The sequence below is a fragment of the Setaria viridis genome, chromosome 2, assembly GCF_005286985.2.
Source record: "Setaria viridis chromosome 2, Setaria_viridis_v4.0, whole genome shotgun sequence".
Lineage (NCBI taxonomy): Eukaryota > Viridiplantae > Streptophyta > Magnoliopsida > Poales > Poaceae > Setaria > Setaria viridis.
The window spans coordinates 45,598,319-45,614,783 of record NC_048264.2 but is presented as its reverse complement, the minus strand read 5'-3'; the positions used below and the strand labels follow the sequence as shown (position 1 = coordinate 45,614,783).

Here is a 16,465-nt window from a genome sequence, read left to right as displayed (position 1 = left end):
TTATCTATGGATGGAGCAACACCGACAGTGCAGTGCAGGACCAGGAGCAAGTGTAGCCAGGAAGACCGAAAGAAACTGATGGAAGTGTGCATTAAATAAAGTCCTTAAAATGCAGGCACAAAATTAGAGGGATCTCTTCTGAACTTCTGTGAGCTTTCATGAGAGTGATTCAGAGATGTTTTCTGCATGTTCCCAATCCCATCTTATTGCTGTTTGTGACCAGGAGCAAATGCAAAGCTTCAGTGAGCTTTTCAGAGCCCCCAAAGGAAAGTAGTAGAGGCGCTAATGAAACCCTTTTCACATTCAGTGATTCAGATCACCAATTGTCCACAAAGGGCTACCGTAAAAGTGGCCTTCAAAATCACTTACTCCCATTTAATTGCCTGTGTAATAAATTTGCAAAAAGAAAAACGCTAATGAGAAATGATCGCTTTGGGGGCTGGCCGGAAGGAAGCGTAAAGGGAATGGCGGTGGTTGGTGACAGCAACTCGCCTCCTTCCTCCTCGCGCCTCCGCCTATACCTGTCGCCCCTGCCTCACTCTTCCTTCCATTGGAGGCAGGCTAAGCTGTTGCCGCAGCACCGTGTTGGTCAGGAGCAGAAATGGATTCCAGGATCTCCCTCCTCTGCTTCCTCGTCCTCGCCTTCTCCCTCCTGCACTGCGCCAGATCTGACGGTGAGCTCATGGCCTCTTCTGGTTTTTTCTTTCCCCCGTCTCGTTATGCTACTAGGTTGCTGCAGAAATCAGAGCCGCTGGCTTCGATGTCGCGCTCGGATGTGGGGCCCTCTGTTGTACAATTCGATGGATCTGAGCTTGTTTATTCCCCATTCCATTTCTCTGTTTGTGCGCAAGCTGTCTTGCTTGGCAGGTTTGAGTCACCCGCTGCACTGGAAATGTTGTTGACCCATGCTTTTTCTTCAATGTGCGATCGGTAGATCCACTATTCTAGTGCTATAATTCGCCTTTGTGCGTGTGCGTGCAAGATCTGATATTCAGAGGTGTCATTGGCGTAACAAACAAGAATTCTATATAATATTACCTGCTGCACATGTTGCATCGCATTATGAAATGGATCACTCGCTAATGCTACTGATTGAGTTGGTGCCAAGTGTACTGGAGTGGAGGCACATGGTGCAATTTCAAGTGCATTTACCTCAGCTACTGTTGAATAGAAAAATGAACAAGCTGTTGCTTTAGTACTACAATTGCAATGTTTGGAGATCAACGATTAAATTCAAGATCTCGTGAACTCATGCACACACAAATAAAAAATCTAGAAATTTCATGTATGCTATATGTGCAATCACTTTGATCAGATGTGGCAGCATACATGAAATTGAGAAATTGTGTATCGTTTTCTTATACTGATTCCTCTTTTTCAGGCAACGATGCTCAGCTTCTCAAGGGCATCAACAGCTACAGGTCCTCGCTCAAGGTCCCGGCACTGACGGAGAACAAGAACGCGGCGTGCCTCGCCGAGCAGCTCGCGAAGCAGTTCAAGGGGCAGCAGTGCACCAACACGACGGGCGCCAACACCGTCATCGGCACCGAGCAGCAGTTCCCGGACTACCCCAAGTACCTTGACCACTGCCACCTCAACGCGTCGGTGACCGAGGACGGCCAGGTGATGCCGGCGTGCGTGCCGGGGCTCGTCCCCGGCGTCGTGCTCACCAACTACACCAAGTCGCAGTACAACCGGTTCCTGAACGACAGCCAGTTCTCCGGCGTCGGGATCGCCAACGAGGGGGACTGGGTCGTCGTCGTGCTCAGCACCAGCACGGGCTCCGGCGACTACTCGCCGGCTACGCCGGGATCCAACTGGGCCGCTCCGGTCCAGCCGTTCAGCCTGATGATTCTTTTGTTGGTAGGATCTGTAGTTTTGCTGATGAAGTGAGAGGTTGATCGTACTGATACACACCACGAAGAGAGTAACAGCATCTGTGTGGCTCATTTTGTATCATTCAAATTTCAATTGAACTTGGTCTCATCGCCAAGTTAAAAAGTTTTACTTGAAAGAGTGATTACGAAACTGATTTCCTTAATTTGTCAACGGATTGATATACCCCATGGGCATCTGCAGCATTTATCTTAGAACCGGTGAACTTCGGGTGCAGTGATAACTGTTACTGCAACTTTAAGCAGTAGCACCAGCATCCGCCATCCAACAACTAACGCACGTCCTGGATCAACAGCTGGCCCACCTCTGCTTCTTTCCCCTCGCAAGACTCTTCTTCTTCCTCCGTTCACCGAGTTCGCAAAAGACGCTTTGGATCCTCGAGTTCGCGGTCGGGTGCACCGAGGGCCGTGCCGCACTGTGCGAGGACGTCCCAGTCGTGGTGGGCAAGATGACTGAAGGCCGGGCGCGACGGCGCCGAGGCCGTGCTCTAGTCGGTCTGCCACCGATACCGAGACCACCAGGCGACGGAGGAGGGCGGGCTGACGAGGCTGCTGCTGATGCAAAGCTGGTCCTCACCGGCGGTGAGGCAGATGGTGCTGGAGGTGCTTAAGATTTACAGGATGAGCGCCAAGAGCTGCCATTTTGACTTCTGAGGAAGCTAAGCTGATGAGAATGGCTTGGTGATCCGATGGATTTGAGCAGCCAATGAAATGAATGCATGTAACAGGGGACGGTGTTCTTGTTCTTGTAACGTTTCTTTGTTTTTTTTTTGTTTCTTGTTTTCTGATTTAAGTCAATAGAGAAACAAAGAAGAATTGGTTCATGGAGGGGAGAAGGAGGAGAATCTGTACGTGGAGTAGAGAGTTTTAGCCAAGCTGCTCATACATCCTCTCTCTTACCCATGGCTTCTTAGAGTGATTTCGTTTTGGTGCTGTGTATGGACTGAGTGAGCCAAATCGCCGTAGGATGGATGCAGTGGATGGAGGAGGAAGAAGAGTCTTGAGAAGGACATTCAATCCGGAGCGTTGAGTGGTTGTTGGACGGCAGATGTTAGTGATACTGCTTAGGGGGGTGTTTGGGAGACTAGCGTTAAACTTTAGCCCCTGTCACATCGGATATTTGACACTAATTAGGAGTATTAAATATAGACTAATTACAAAATTAATTGTACAACCCCTAAGCTAAATCGCGAGACGAATCTATTAAGCCTAATTAGTCCATGATTTGACAATATGGTGCTACAGTAATCATTCGCTAATGATAAATTAGTTAGGTTTAATAAATTCGTCTCGCGATTTAACCATTAGTTTTGTAATTAGCTCATATTTTTAAACATCCTAATTAGCATCCGAATATCCGATGTGACAGGACTAAATTAGCGCATGATATCAAACGCACCCTAAGGGGGTGTTTGGATACGAGGTGCTAAACTTTAACAGTGTCACATCAAATGTTCGGATGCTAATTAGGAGAACTAAACATGAGCTAATTATAAAACTAATTGCAGAACCCCGTGCTAATTCGCGAGACGAACCTATTAAGCCTAATTAATCCATCATTAGCAAATGGTTACTGTAGCACCACATTATCAAATTATGGACTAATTAGGCTTAATAGATTCATCTCGCGAATTACACTCCATCTGTGCAATTAGTTTTGTAATTAGCCTATATTTAATACTCCTAATTAGCATTCAAACATCCGATGTGATGGGTGTTAAATTTTAACACCAATTGCCAAACAGCCCCTAAGTTGCAGTAACATTTATCACTGCATCCGATCCAGGTCCGTATTTTTGTGTCAGTACCAAATTCTTTTCTGTGCCAGCTCTTATCATCGGAAGAGACACCTATATTTCTGGTCCAGGCTCCCACTTTCTATAATAAACCCTCGTCTTTCCTTTGCAATTGACTGCAGTTTGATATTTGAATCTCCTTGGTTGATTTATGATTGCTTCACACCCTGATATTCACCAATTTTGTGATTGTTCCTAAAAGCTTAACCTGTTGGCCGCTCTCTCCTGATGCTGTTATCAATTGTATGGCTGCTCAAATCTACAATCCAGAATCCTACAGTACCTGATCTGACAAATAAATATTGAGAAACCCATGTGGATTTTGCTTTAGAACTCATGTTTTCACTAGAAATGAGACGGTAGAGATCCTTGCCTGTCTCTTGGAGTTGTCCGTGGCCCCAATTTCGTTCACTTGCTATTTGCAGTTCTAGCTCCACAAACATTATGTGAATGTGAATGCCATACTTGGAGCTGCCGATGGAATATACTTGGAGTTACAATCTCGCAGGCGACCTCCTCCTGGATGAGCGTACAATCTCTCCGCCGCATAGTACCTAGGGGTGGTAACGGATTATGACCCTCATGCTTTATTCACCATCCAACTCAGTATACGGTTCAAAATCATATAATATTATGACCTAATCATATAATATTATGACCTGATCTTTATTGAACCCGATCCTTAAATTTGCTATGTTAAATTAGAAGGTCATTTACCACCCTACTGGTACAAGGAGGATGACAAGGACCTTTCGCTAATGAGGTAGGCCAATGCGGTGAATTTGCCCCGTCGCACGTCCGACGGGGACGGTGACGCTGGATAGATGATGAATTGACGACGGGGTTGGCGTCGGGTCACCGGCAACCGCCGCCGCAATATGGCTGACAAAATTTTACAGATTAGATCCTAATTTGGATCGCGATTTAGTCGCGACCTAAATTAGGAGGTTTTATGAAAAATAGTGGTCCAGTATTTTACATAAACCCCCCTATTTTGGATACGATTAATAGTCACGATCCAAATTAGGAGCTCGTGTGAAAATATCAGGACCAGAAGTTTACATAAAACCCCCATTTTGGATCGCGAAACGATCCAATATTTTGTATAAAACACCCCTGGTAGTTTACGTAAAAGCCCTCTTCCCCCTCCCTCAGCTTGGATTATTGATGGCGATCCGCCGGCGCCGGCAGCCGCGCACCTCCCGTACAGTGCGAGCGCAATGCGCAGCCCAACCCTTCCGCCTCAAACTCTAGAATCATCTCTTCACAATTCGTCCCCGTCCCGCAGGAGATGCCGGAGATTCAGTGGGTGCTGTGCGGCCGCCGGCAAGGAACCCCGTCATTCGCTTCGCCGGCTCCCATGTCGACGATCCAATCCGCCGCGCGCGCTCGTCTGCCCAACTTGGGTGTGCCGACGTACAGAACGAGATGGGTCCTCCCATCGCGCCGTCCGGCGGGTTTCTGCAGATTAGCAAAGCGGCCGTCGTGGTTGACCGGAGACCCCAAGATCTTTCTGAACTAAGCAGGTTGAGCTGCAGGGGTGAGGATTTCTTGCAGCTCAGGTCTCAGGTGCCTCGTTGCTGCTGCTAAACCAAGAAAATGATCCATTTACATGTCCAAATATTCACGTTCCAAGCAATCGTGGTCGACAGAAGAAGCCTGACTGAAAGTCTGAAACCATGAGATGCTCATTCATAGAGCTGGCAATGAAATTGCTAAGCCAGTGGAGATTACGAAGGAACACAGCGGATTCCTAGGCGAAGGTTCGAAGAATGAGAGACAGCCATGAATCCATGATCACCCAATTCTTCAGGAGTTTGGGCATTGAAGCTCCAAAGTTTCACGACGTATTTGGAAACATCTGGCTCAGCAGGAACGGCCGAGCAGAATGGCCTGGTGGGGAATGTGGTTGATATCCAGGTCTAAAATTAAGTGAATATTGTGGGTAATTCTATCATGTGATGTTGATGGTTCTATCATGTGATGTTGATGGTAGATAGATGCAACTGTTGAAAGGAATCAATCTACTTCTCGATTCACTAATCATCACATAAAAGATGTCAATAAAAATAATATATCTGCAAGTGCTCGTCTCTGGTTCCAGCCAAGAGTGTGAAGCCAAGGAGTCATCTGAAAGATGCAACGGTTACAAAACCACTCTTAATCTTCTTCACCTTTTAGCTTTAGTCCGTCTGTGTTTGTTTGGACCGAGCTTAGCCAATGCCATTATCCAGGAAGGAATTCTCTCTGTCTTCACTTGTAAACTGAAGGCAGAGACCTGAATTTCCCTTTTCCTGAAGTCATGAAGAAACTCATACATCTGTCTTGGCCGGGTCTATACCTTCAACTCAGGCTGTTTGTTTCAAAGAAACAGGAGGGCACGCCACTACTTAAACTCTGGCTGTTGCAATTTCGCAGCTAGTTTGCCTGATGACGCCTAGTGATGATGCCAAGTGTGTGGCGCTGCAGCATGTTGTTGTTCAGTTGAGGCATGTGATGAGCGTGCACCAACACAATGCGGCACCCTCTTGCTTCCAAGGCCTTCCCTAGCCTCGAACGTGCTGTTATGATGCCGAGAAATCCTTGCTACTCATGCACTGCACGGACGGGGAATGCCTAGTGCAAGATCTGAAAGCCTGAACAAAGGGCTCGTTCAGACGTACGTTCAGCATCGACTGAATAAAGGGCTCGTTCGCTGCGGAGTCAGAGAGAGCGCGTCCACGCCGCCACGGCCCTCGAACACCCATGGCCGCGCACGCCGCCATCCGCTCCAGCCCGGCGCCTCGCACAACGTCACCCGCCGCCGTGCTGGCCGTGAGCGTCCCATGGCGCCGTCACGCAGGAGCAGCTCTCTGGCCGAGTTCCAGTAGTCCGGCGCGGCAGGCATTCGCCGCCGCTTGGTGCGAGGACGAGAAGGATCTCACGCCGATGAGGTCGCTGTCCCCCGGCCATCTAGGTGGACCGAAGCCGTAGCTCGCCTACGGGGACGGTGGCTCGGGATGTATCGCGACGGGGTTGGTGCCGCCCGCCGGTGGCGGCGCGGCCTCCTCCCCTGCCCGTCGCTGGTACGGATATTTTACACATTAAACCCTAGTTTGGATCGAAAATAGGAGGGTTTGTAAAATACTGGATCTCATAGTTTCATAAACCATTATCACATGCTTAATGTTTGAAGGAAGAGGAGAGGGTATTTCAACCCATGATTCTTAGGCCAATCTCAATAGTAATTTTATAGGAGTTTCATGAGCATTAAATTTGTTGCCACGTCGCAAAAATACTGACTTGGTAAGGCCATTACGAGAGGAAGTTTCATCATATGAGAGAGAAGTTTCATCCACATGACACTCAACTGGCACAGTTACCAAGTTCTCGGTCTTGTTAACTGTGCACTGAAACTGTGCACTGAGACTGATCTTAAGCCTTTAGTCTAGCAATCATCACACTGAGACAACTTTAATTTAAGAATCATCTTCGATAATTACATGGGCCACGGAGGACGTTGGGGCTATGCCGAACATGTGGTCGCGCAGCCGGCTATGATGATTGAGCCGTCGTGCTCAGCACCAGCACGGGCTCCGGCCTCCGGCGAATACTCGCCGGCTCCGCCGGGCTTCCAATTGGGCCACTTACGGTTCTGCCGTTGAACCTGGTGCTGATTCTTTTGTTGGTAGGATTTGTGTAGCAACATTTGTGTGGCTGGTTTTGTGCATCACGAAGATTTCAATTGAACTTGCTCTCATGGGTATTCTGAAGCATTTTTACTAGAAAGATTGATTACAAAACAATTTTGCTTAATCTGTCCATTGATTAATTTGTCCTCGGGCATCTGCAACTGCAATCACCCAAGCTACAGCTTGTTGCTGCTGTGCTGGGAATGAATAGACCATTTCGTCGTCCCAGGTCGATTACTTCCAGACGAACATCAGCAACTTTTTATTGGAAATATCGTTGCGTTGGCCGTTCCATTACATCCTACCAAGGTTCGAACCGGTTGACGATCCAGACAAGCTATAGCCGCCGCAGATCAGCACCGGCCGGCCCCCGTGCCGTGCTGCTTCGAGCAAGCCTGTAACTGACGGCCGTGTCGGGGGCAAAGGCACCGCCAAACCGGAGGGTCTTGTGCATTTCACCGGCGGGTGGCGGTGGCGCCGTGGCTTTGTCGTCGTTGAAGATACTGGCGGCTGGTCGGAGGCCGCCGTGTCCGCCCGGCGCCGGAGCGCGGCCATCCATCCCATCGCCGCTGGCGCGCGCGGCCGCTCTTCAGAAGAGGCCGGATCGGGGCTTGGATTGGGTTAATTGCGGCCGCCCAGATCCGATCCAACGGGCGTAAGATACCCAAGGGGTGGACGGTATTTCATTTACCGTCCACCCCAGCGTGCTCGCGCTTCACAATTCAGCATCCACCCACGTCTCGCCGGAGCGCCGCCGCATCCCGCTGCACGGCGTCAACATCAGCATGCGTTTGTAGAATCCCTTTTTACGCCGATAAGGAGGCCCTCAGGAACGTCCGCCGGCGTCCGCGTCCTTGTCCACCGGCGTTACCAATTGCCACCGAGCTGCTCGTGAACCGTGGCGTTCGGCGGGACTCGTCGGGACGCAGAACCGTGGCGGTGGCTCGTTCCATGCCGAAGAGGTGAGGTGGCGCGCCACAAAAGCCACGACTATTCAGCCGGCGGCTGTGACCGCGCCAAACGTCGCGGCAAAGGAGGTGGCGCGCCGGCGTCGGCGCCAAGGACGGCGGTGGTGTGGCGATCATGAGAAAAGAGAGGGGAGTCGGATCTGTAGAAACTTGGAGGTAAGTAGAGATGGAGCTCCGCGCCTCCATGAACGACATGGAACTGAACCCCGATCTTTAGCTAGGAATTGCAGCTGATGCCGTCTGTCGTGCCCGGCCTCGTACCCGTCGCGGCGGCGCTCGCCGACTACACCAAATCGCACTTCAACTTGCTCCAATATGTGCCGGGCGGTGGCACGGCGTTGTTCTGGGAGAGTTTGGCGGCGGGTCGGAGGCCGTGGCCGCCCAGCGACGCGGCGAGCGTTAACGCCTCTCCGCTGGCGCGCGCAGGAGCCGCAGCCAGCCGTGGCAAGGGCGCTCTTCTCGGAGGCAGGGCGGGTGGCTGCAATTGGGATGATCGCGGACGCACAGATCCGATCCAGCGGTTAAAAGGTACCACCCTGGCCACCCCACGGCACGTCTCATGCAGTCGCGCGACGTCTCGCCGGTGCGCCGCCGCGTCCTGGCCGTCCCCCGCGTCGATGGCAACCGTCCTGGAGAGCCTCTTTGATTCCTCATGCTCGTGCCGGTAGGGCCGCGGCGGAGGCCGCTGTTCTCAGCTTCGGCGCTTCCGCGGCGTTCTGCCAGACGAGCGGCAGCGTCGCGCCGCCCAAGGGCTGCCGTCGTGGCGTCGGCTCGTTCCATACCGAACAGGTGGCGCCGCCGCACGACCTGCTTCCGTGACTGCGCCGTGCCGCCGTCCATTCGTGGCAAAGGCGGCGGCGTCAATGACCTGACCAGACCTCGCGCCGGTGAGGCCGCAGGCCCCCAGCGACGGCCGTCGTTTTGCTGCCGTTCGTGGCGTTCTGTCCGGAGAATGGACAAATCATGCGAGCCGCAGTCTGGCAGCGAGCACGGAGGACGTCACTTTCCAATCCGGTCAATTTTTTGGAGGAAGAACGGAACAATTGCTAAAGCCTATGTTCCTTTGTTAAATGAAGATATCCATGTCAACATTGTGCTCTTTATTCTTAAGATATAAGACTTCATATGCTCACAATCAGTTAAAGCAATCCTACTCCTACCACAATTGGCCAAGCAAAGACACACACACACACAGTCACACACACTAGTAGTTGACGACACGGCAGTTCCTCCTGATCTCGCCTTGGCTGCCGGTGAGCACGTCCATGGCGCCCATCTTCTGGATGGACGCGGCGAAGGCGGCGAGGAACTTGCCCAGGTCCTGCATCTCGTCGACGAGCCTCGCCGCCTCGTCGTCGTGCGTGAGCACGGAGTCCGTGAGGAGCACGCCGCGGTTGGCCTTGATGGCCCTGTAGTAGCTGGTGTCGAAGGCGAACTCGCTGCCGGGGTCCATGACGACCCTGTTCGCCGACGCCATGCTCGTGCACTGCCCCATCAGCTCCCGCGCGTACCTGGGCTCGATGAACGGGTCCACCCCGCCGTTGCCCTGGAAGGTGTAGAGCCTCGGGGACACGAACATGCAGGTGGTCCGGCCCAGCGTGTGCGCGCCGGAGAGCGCGACGAGGTCGGCGACGCCGAGGCCGCGCCGGGCGAAGGAGTCCCTGAGGATCGGGAACACGTACTCCGGGTTGGGGAGCTTGGTGCCGTCGGCCTCGTCGGAGAAGCGGGAGTCGCGCCGCCCCGTCTCCACCTGCCACAGCAGCCGCCCGAACTGGAACGAGACGGCGTCACGGGTGGCGAGCGCCACGGCGTCGGCGCAGGAGACGGTGCCCGGGCAGGACCGCTCGAGCGCCGCCTTGGCCGCGTCGATCACCTCCAGCCCGCCCAGCGACAGGTTCGGGCCCGCCGCCTTCTCCGTGCCACGGCCGTCCAGCAGCACCGACGCGTCGCAACCCTGCGGGAAACAGTCGTGGAAGAAGAGGCGGAGAAGCTTGGCGGCGAGGCTGGGGTCGGCGGCCGCCGCAGGCCAGGTGACGTTCCTCACGATGGACTCCGCGTCCGGGCAGCTCTGCTGGTAGAACCCCACCCGGAGCCCCTGCCCCGCAGCCCCGGTGCACGCGACGAGCAGCAAGCACAGCAACAGCTTGGTGCCGCCGCCGCTGCCATTACTACCCCGAGGAGCCATACGCATCTGTTGTTGCGAAGGCGATCAGCAGCTAGCTGATGCCGTCAGAGTGAGCGAAAGTGTGAAACTACAGTGGGTGTTCACTGTCACTGTGCAGCCTGGGTATTTTATACTGCCCGCTGTACGCCAGTAAACTTGTTACTGCAGCGAGAGGGGTCTTTATCGTACTGAATACGGAGTAATAGATTACGAGCCGCGTGCTTGCGCGATACCAACTTGTTTAGCGTAGCGTTGGCAGGCGCAGATCCAAAATTTTCTTGAAGTAAATCTCCATGGATTTCAAGAAGCATTCTCGTTGCGAGCTCAGGATCTTGCGCTTGATTTTGAGTTTTGAACAACAAATACAACGCAGTTCTTTGGAATTACCGCGACCTGGCTGGCGTCTCAGACGAACGGCATGAGAGCTCGCGATCCTTGTCCCCTGCCCAGGCGCGTGCCGCCAATCGGCAATCGGCGTCGGCTGTGTGCCTATGCGGCCATTGTTTAGGCTTTTCCTTGCCAATCACTTCCGAACGGGCTGAATGCTTGGGAATATGCGTGCACTTGATCGCCAGTCAACCAACCATCTGCCGCCGACATAAAACGCAGGGCCCCCCTGCTCGTCTCTGATCATTTCATTTGGCGCCGGCCTGGGCAGGTGTGAGCCAAGCAGAAGCAGGGCCATGCGCCTGCTCGTACTGTAAGGTCTGGTCATGGGATGATCCTCCTACACGTGCCCATTGGACCTCGAGAGCTTGACCGGAGAATCTCATGATGAGCCGTCGCGCGACGAGCGGCGGCGGCACGTGGTCGTCGTCGGTGCGGCAAGCGATATGTCGGTGGCGCACCGCTCCCTGCACCGTGCAGGAAGGCGAACAACGGTGAGGGGGCCAGCATTTCCGGCTTGCACCTCTGCCGGACGCCGCCGATCCGATCGCAGTCCTGCGCTTGCTCTGCCGTTCGCGGCGAAGTACTCGCCTGACGCCTGGTCATCTGCATCGGAAACATGATCGTGTCGTGCCGCAACTTATCCTGAAATCACAGCACTGTAGCAGGGTACGACCACTGCCGTATACGGTAGCTTACTGGCTTTGGCTGGTTGCTTACATATAGTACATTATGCATTTAACCCTCACCTCCCTGTTTTTTTTAAAGAAATCTCTACCTACTACCTGAAGGCTGAAGCAAATCCAACACAGCAGATATTTGTATAATTTTTTCACAATTTATTACGCTGTAGGAACAGCTGAAACATGTTTACATGTATCATACAATACATTAGTATGAGACAACATGATACATTGGACATTACATTCCTCCTAGAGGGAGGAGAAAACTCCAACTTAAAAACCCCCAACTTGTTTATGCACATCAGCATACACCTCCCATGATCTGACAGCCCGTGGGTGCTCCAAAAATCTAACAAAAACTAGATCGGACGAAGCACACTGGGTCTGTCAAAAATCTGGAGGAAAAAAAAGATAACTTCCACATCGCAAAGTATCGCCTTTCCAAACTTCAGCGTGATTCAACGACGGTATGAAACTAGCATATCCTGGTGTGACACCAGTAAAAAAGAATATAGTGAAAGAAAACGCATCAAATTTGAATTTGCCAAACCCTCCCGTTAGATCCTTCTTTTTGTGAGGATGATCTTCGGGTTTGGGAGATGGTGAACATGGCTGCTGTGAACTTCAGGTTCCATTTCTTTACACAAACTTGGATGAGTCTGTACCTGCAAGGTTGAGTTCCAATCAACACTAAGTTTAAACGTAAACTGATGAAAAAGAGTAAATACTTAGCCCAGAAGCATGGAATTCCATCTAGCAAGTCAGCTCACAATCTCCCAAAAGGTGCGTGTACATATCACGAAAAGGCAAAGCATAACAATTATTGCATCTAACCTCATAGTTGCGGAGCAGACTGGCAATCAACATTGATATTGCAATAATCGCAAACTTCTGGCCAACACATGCTCGACTTCCAGAACCAAATGGAAGAAATGACTCAGACTTAGCACACTCGGTGAAAAGATTCATCCCATTTGAGCCTCTGGGTGCTGCTAATATATCTACAATATATGAAGAAAATGAAGTGAGAATAGAATTAGGAAGAGGCTAATCACAATAGTCATGCAAAAAAAATGCTAAAGGTCTAACAAATGCAGACCAAAAATAACGAATTCAATGAAGAATCTTCTGGAGCTGTTATTAGGCATGCCCTGTTATTAACAACCTGTTACTTATGTTTTGCTAGAACAGAAAAGTGAGAAAAGAGAGAACAGACCTCCAAGATCCACATCCTTTTTGAGGAACCGATGAGGATTGAACTGGCCAGCATCATTGCCCCACACAGAAGCATCCATATGCACAAGATGCAAAGGAACTACCAATATTGCTCCAGCTGGCACAGTGATGCCCAAGCCAAGAGTCAAATCTGCACTCAAGGAAAATGAAACGAAAGTGGGTCAAAACTGACCTGTAGCTGACAAACGAGCCCTTTTGCAGCTAGATGCATGGACCAATATCAGGATCAAACTTCAAACTATCATGATCTTGATAATAAAATCAGGATAGGCAATCGCATTCTAAAGGTCTAGAAAATTTGCATACCATGTTTCAAAGAACATCTCTGCAGAAGAGGTCCAGCAGGCAAAAGGCGAGCAGATTCATATACAGTAGCAAGTAGTAATTGCATCCTAAGCACATCATCAACCTCCAGCTCAGATGATTCATCGCAGACTGCAACAATCTCCGCATGTATCTGCAAAAAAAGAGTAGCATGGGTGAAGAGGTGTAACTCATAAAAAAATGGTGGATGGTTGTGGCCCGTCCTTCTAGTATATTATGGCTAAAGGGTCTTCAAGATTGCCCCACACTTTTGTAGACGAATAATGTCACATTTTATAAACCTTTCCTTGAGAAAAATGGAGCACGAATTGAGATTCTTTCTTATTCAAATAATTAACATGGGCAACACAACACCAGCAATTGTTCATCACAGAGAGCAACCAAAATAGTTTGCAACAGAGAAAAATAAAGGAATTAATGTGTACCTGATCTTGCAACTTTGGGAACAAGATAAACCTTGTCAAAATGTTACCAATCAAGTTAGCAGAAGCGGAAATACCATGTAACATCAAACCGATGATGTTTCCACAGATTTCCTCTTCTGAACTAAGTGATCCTTCAGCAGCCCCATGGAGACAATGACCTGCCATCATTTCACCTAAAACACCTCTATTTAGACCTTTTATCATCCCTTCACTTTTTAGATATGACCTCTGATCAAAGTGGTGAAGTGAACTATTTTGATCTCTTGATTTTCTGATGATTCCCTCTGTTAACGTCTTCAGCTTAGCACAAAGGGTCCGGTACCTCCTATAGCTAGGCTTCCAAAACGGGCAAACTGCATAAGAAGCCCAGAAGCAACCATCCTTTGCAACCATCATAAGAAGTTCCTCATAAGTAACAGCATCAGACCAATTGAAGAAGGCATCACCAAAAAGAGTTCCACCAATGATGTTAAAGGACATGTGCTGGGAGAAAGATCTACAGTCCAGAAAATCCTTGGACATAATAGAGTCGATTCTATCCATGACAGCATCAATAACTTTGAATGAACTTCGACCGACACCAATTGTAAGTTTTTCATTCAAAAATATTTTCAGAGATTCTCTTGTACTTTTGACCTGAAAAATGCCGAACAAGACGGTTAGAAGAACTAAACAAATCAAAGTAGCAATGGAACATGCTATCTGCATATACATGGTGTTAATAAAACAAATGCATCAATACAAACTAGAAACGAGAGAGAGGAAATATTGCAGAGCCCACTATAGAAAAAGCAGAAGAGTAAATCAATTTACCTTCTCGGATGAGGATACGAATAGACCAAGTCTTCCGCAAGCTAAATTATATGTTCTACCAGTCAATGGTAACTTATCTTCAGCCTTTGTTAGAACCTCTTTGACTAGAGTAGGATCTCTAACTGATACAAGTAGCTGAGAGGGTCCTGCCCACAGGCGAACAACTGAGCCATAGCTGCCATGCAATTTTGACAGGAAACCTGCAAAATGAAGTTCAAAGCAAAACATGAGCCTAAATTAACGGATGTATTGTATAAACTATTAAATAAGGACCCTTGGTTGCCATATCAACGCAAAAATATCAAATAATGTATTTTCATCTTTACAATAATGATTTAAAAAAAGCAGAAGATTGGTAGCTCACAATAGTAATTTTGCTAGCAATATGGCTTGAATATTTGCTGGAACATTGTAAGCTGAAGCGTTGGATGGCACGGGTCTAAAGTGCTCGAGTGGGCCATCCTATGCCCATGCTCATTAAGAACAGCACTATCCCTGTTGGATCGCATGGGACCAAAAATTATTTATCAACAATCATGCATCTACCTATGGCTACCCATTTATGTCTGGTAGTATTTCAAACCCAACACTCTCTGAGTTGTCCTAGTAAGTTCTACAAAAAGTGCTCATTCCCAGGAAATTTTTGAATATGTGGTTAACTCTGTAAAAACTTCGTAGACATACAACTGACAAAAATCTAGTCTAATAGTGATGAGGGAGATTTGTCGAAACAGCAAGAACTTCAAAAGGTAAATTGATTTCCTCTTCTGTTTTTCTTCCCGAATTATAAGAATCGAAAAGAGTAGGACCATGATGTAATGACGATACAACAATAATTAAGGTAAGCGTGCTCTGTGCTAAGCAGTGCAATTGCTGTGTGGCAAAGCTCAGTTAAGTAATTTTATCTCAACTGTTGTGGGCAGATCATTGGATACTAGAACAGCAGGATAGATCGGCTAACTTGCCCTCCCGCAGGAGGCTCTGAGATGCTCTTTTGATCTATTTTCTGCTTGCCTAACCCATAACTCACGGCTGCCTTTATAGACTAGGCACCTAAAAACCTGCTAACAAATCTAATCCAAATAACTAACAAATCTTATCTGCTAACAAACTAATCCTGATCCCGCGGTACTGTTCACGCGCTACACTACAGTGGGCCAAGGCCTAGAGCCGGTCCCGCTACCATAACATCAACACTAGCCTAAATGCTTTACACAAAATATTGTGCCACTTGTACAGATCACATCTCGTTATCATCCAACAGAGCAACCAAACAAAAAGGCAAACCTGGATCACTAGCTCACAGGCTCTGGGGCAGTAAAATAGGCCATAACTTTGGCATATAATCGGCAAAAACGGATGGTCAAATTACATCCCGCAACTCCCACCCAGATCAGCCTATACTATAGCAAAATTCCACATCAATCAATCAAACAGCACGAATTTCCCAATAGATCAATGCTCAAGTAGCTAGCTCGTAGCCAAATCTCTACCAAGTATTTGGCATCTCAGGTAGGAGCTACCAAATCTCGAATCAAATTGCTCCAACCACATCCAGTCCCCAATCGAACAGTACCCAAAATGGCACATAGGCGCCCGAGCATCTCAAATAGCCCGTACGAAATTTTTTTTGGCACGTTGCAGACGTCGCGCTGGCGCCAAATCCAATATTCCAATCCCATCATAACCACCACCCAAATATCGAAACCCAACCAATTGAACCGAATCCTGGTTACGTGGAGCCAAATACGGTGGAAAGGGGATCGGCTACCAACCGGTGACGTCGCCGCCGGTGCGCAGGACGGCGGCGAGCCCGGGGTCTGCGAGGAGCGCGTGAGGCCCCGGGATGCGGGAGCCGAGGACCCAGAGGCGGAGCAGCGCGGCGACGCGGAGGAGCAGGACCCAGGTGACTGCGAGAAGGCCCGCCCACAGCAGCGCGTTGGTGCCCCGCTGGGCGTAGTCGCGGAGGAAGGCGCGGCCGCCGCCGACGCAGACCGGCCAGGCAGCTGGCCCCGCGGTGAGGAGCGCGCCCAGGAGGGTGAAGGGAACGGCGGTGGCGTCGCAGGAGGAGGAGGCCATGGCCGCGAGGGCGGGGCGGGGGTG

General features: G+C 50.0%; 3 protein-coding genes across 3 annotated transcripts; 1 reads left to right on the top strand and 2 right to left on the bottom strand.

Annotated features, from left to right (window-relative positions):
• Positions 1–457: 457 nt before the first annotated feature.
• On the top strand, positions 458–2,041 carry LOC117845327 (uncharacterized GPI-anchored protein At3g06035). The gene is made up of 2 exons (XM_034726332.2): positions 458–674; positions 1,382–2,041. The coding sequence occupies exons 1-2, from the start codon at positions 602–604 to the stop codon at positions 1,891–1,893; spliced, it is 585 nt and encodes a 194-aa protein (XP_034582223.1). The 5' UTR covers positions 458–601; the 3' UTR covers positions 1,894–2,041.
• Positions 2,042–9,409: 7,368 nt separating this feature from the next.
• LOC117845457 (cationic peroxidase 2) lies at positions 9,410–11,570 on the bottom strand. The gene has a single exon (XM_034726506.2). The coding sequence runs from the start codon at positions 10,519–10,521 to the stop codon at positions 9,535–9,537; it is 987 nt and encodes a 328-aa protein (XP_034582397.1). The 5' UTR covers positions 10,522–11,570; the 3' UTR covers positions 9,410–9,534.
• A 129-nt stretch (positions 11,571–11,699) lies between these two features.
• Positions 11,700–16,456, bottom strand: LOC117845456 (uncharacterized). The gene is made up of 7 exons (XM_034726505.1): positions 16,138–16,456; positions 14,363–14,562; positions 13,550–14,185; positions 13,107–13,257; positions 12,781–12,930; positions 12,399–12,565; positions 11,700–12,229 (listed from the first exon to the last, which is right to left on the bottom strand). The coding sequence occupies exons 1-7, from the start codon at positions 16,439–16,441 to the stop codon at positions 12,122–12,124; spliced, it is 1,716 nt and encodes a 571-aa protein (XP_034582396.1). The 5' UTR covers positions 16,442–16,456; the 3' UTR covers positions 11,700–12,121.
• Between the last annotated feature and the right edge of the window lie 9 nt (positions 16,457–16,465).

Coding starts and splice junctions, on each gene's coding strand:
- LOC117845327 (XM_034726332.2), top strand. CDS start 602: ATGGATTCCAGGATCTCCCTCCTCTGCTTCCTCGTCCTCGCCTTCTCC. Junction 675..1,381: donor GCACTGCGCCAGATCTGACG/GTGAGCTCATGG, acceptor CCTCTTTTTCAG/GCAACGATGCTCAGCTTCTC.
- LOC117845457 (XM_034726506.2), bottom strand. CDS start 10,521: ATGCGTATGGCTCCTCGGGGTAGTAATGGCAGCGGCGGCGGCACCAAG.
- LOC117845456 (XM_034726505.1), bottom strand. CDS start 16,441: ATGGCCTCCTCCTCCTGCGACGCCACCGCCGTTCCCTTCACCCTCCTG. Junction 13,258..13,549: donor TCCCAAAGTTGCAAGATCAG/GTACACATTAAT, acceptor CTTTTTTTGCAG/ATACATGCGGAGATTGTTGC. Junction 12,566..12,780: donor AAAGGATGTGGATCTTGGAG/GTCTGTTCTCTC, acceptor CATATATTGTAG/ATATATTAGCAGCACCCAGA.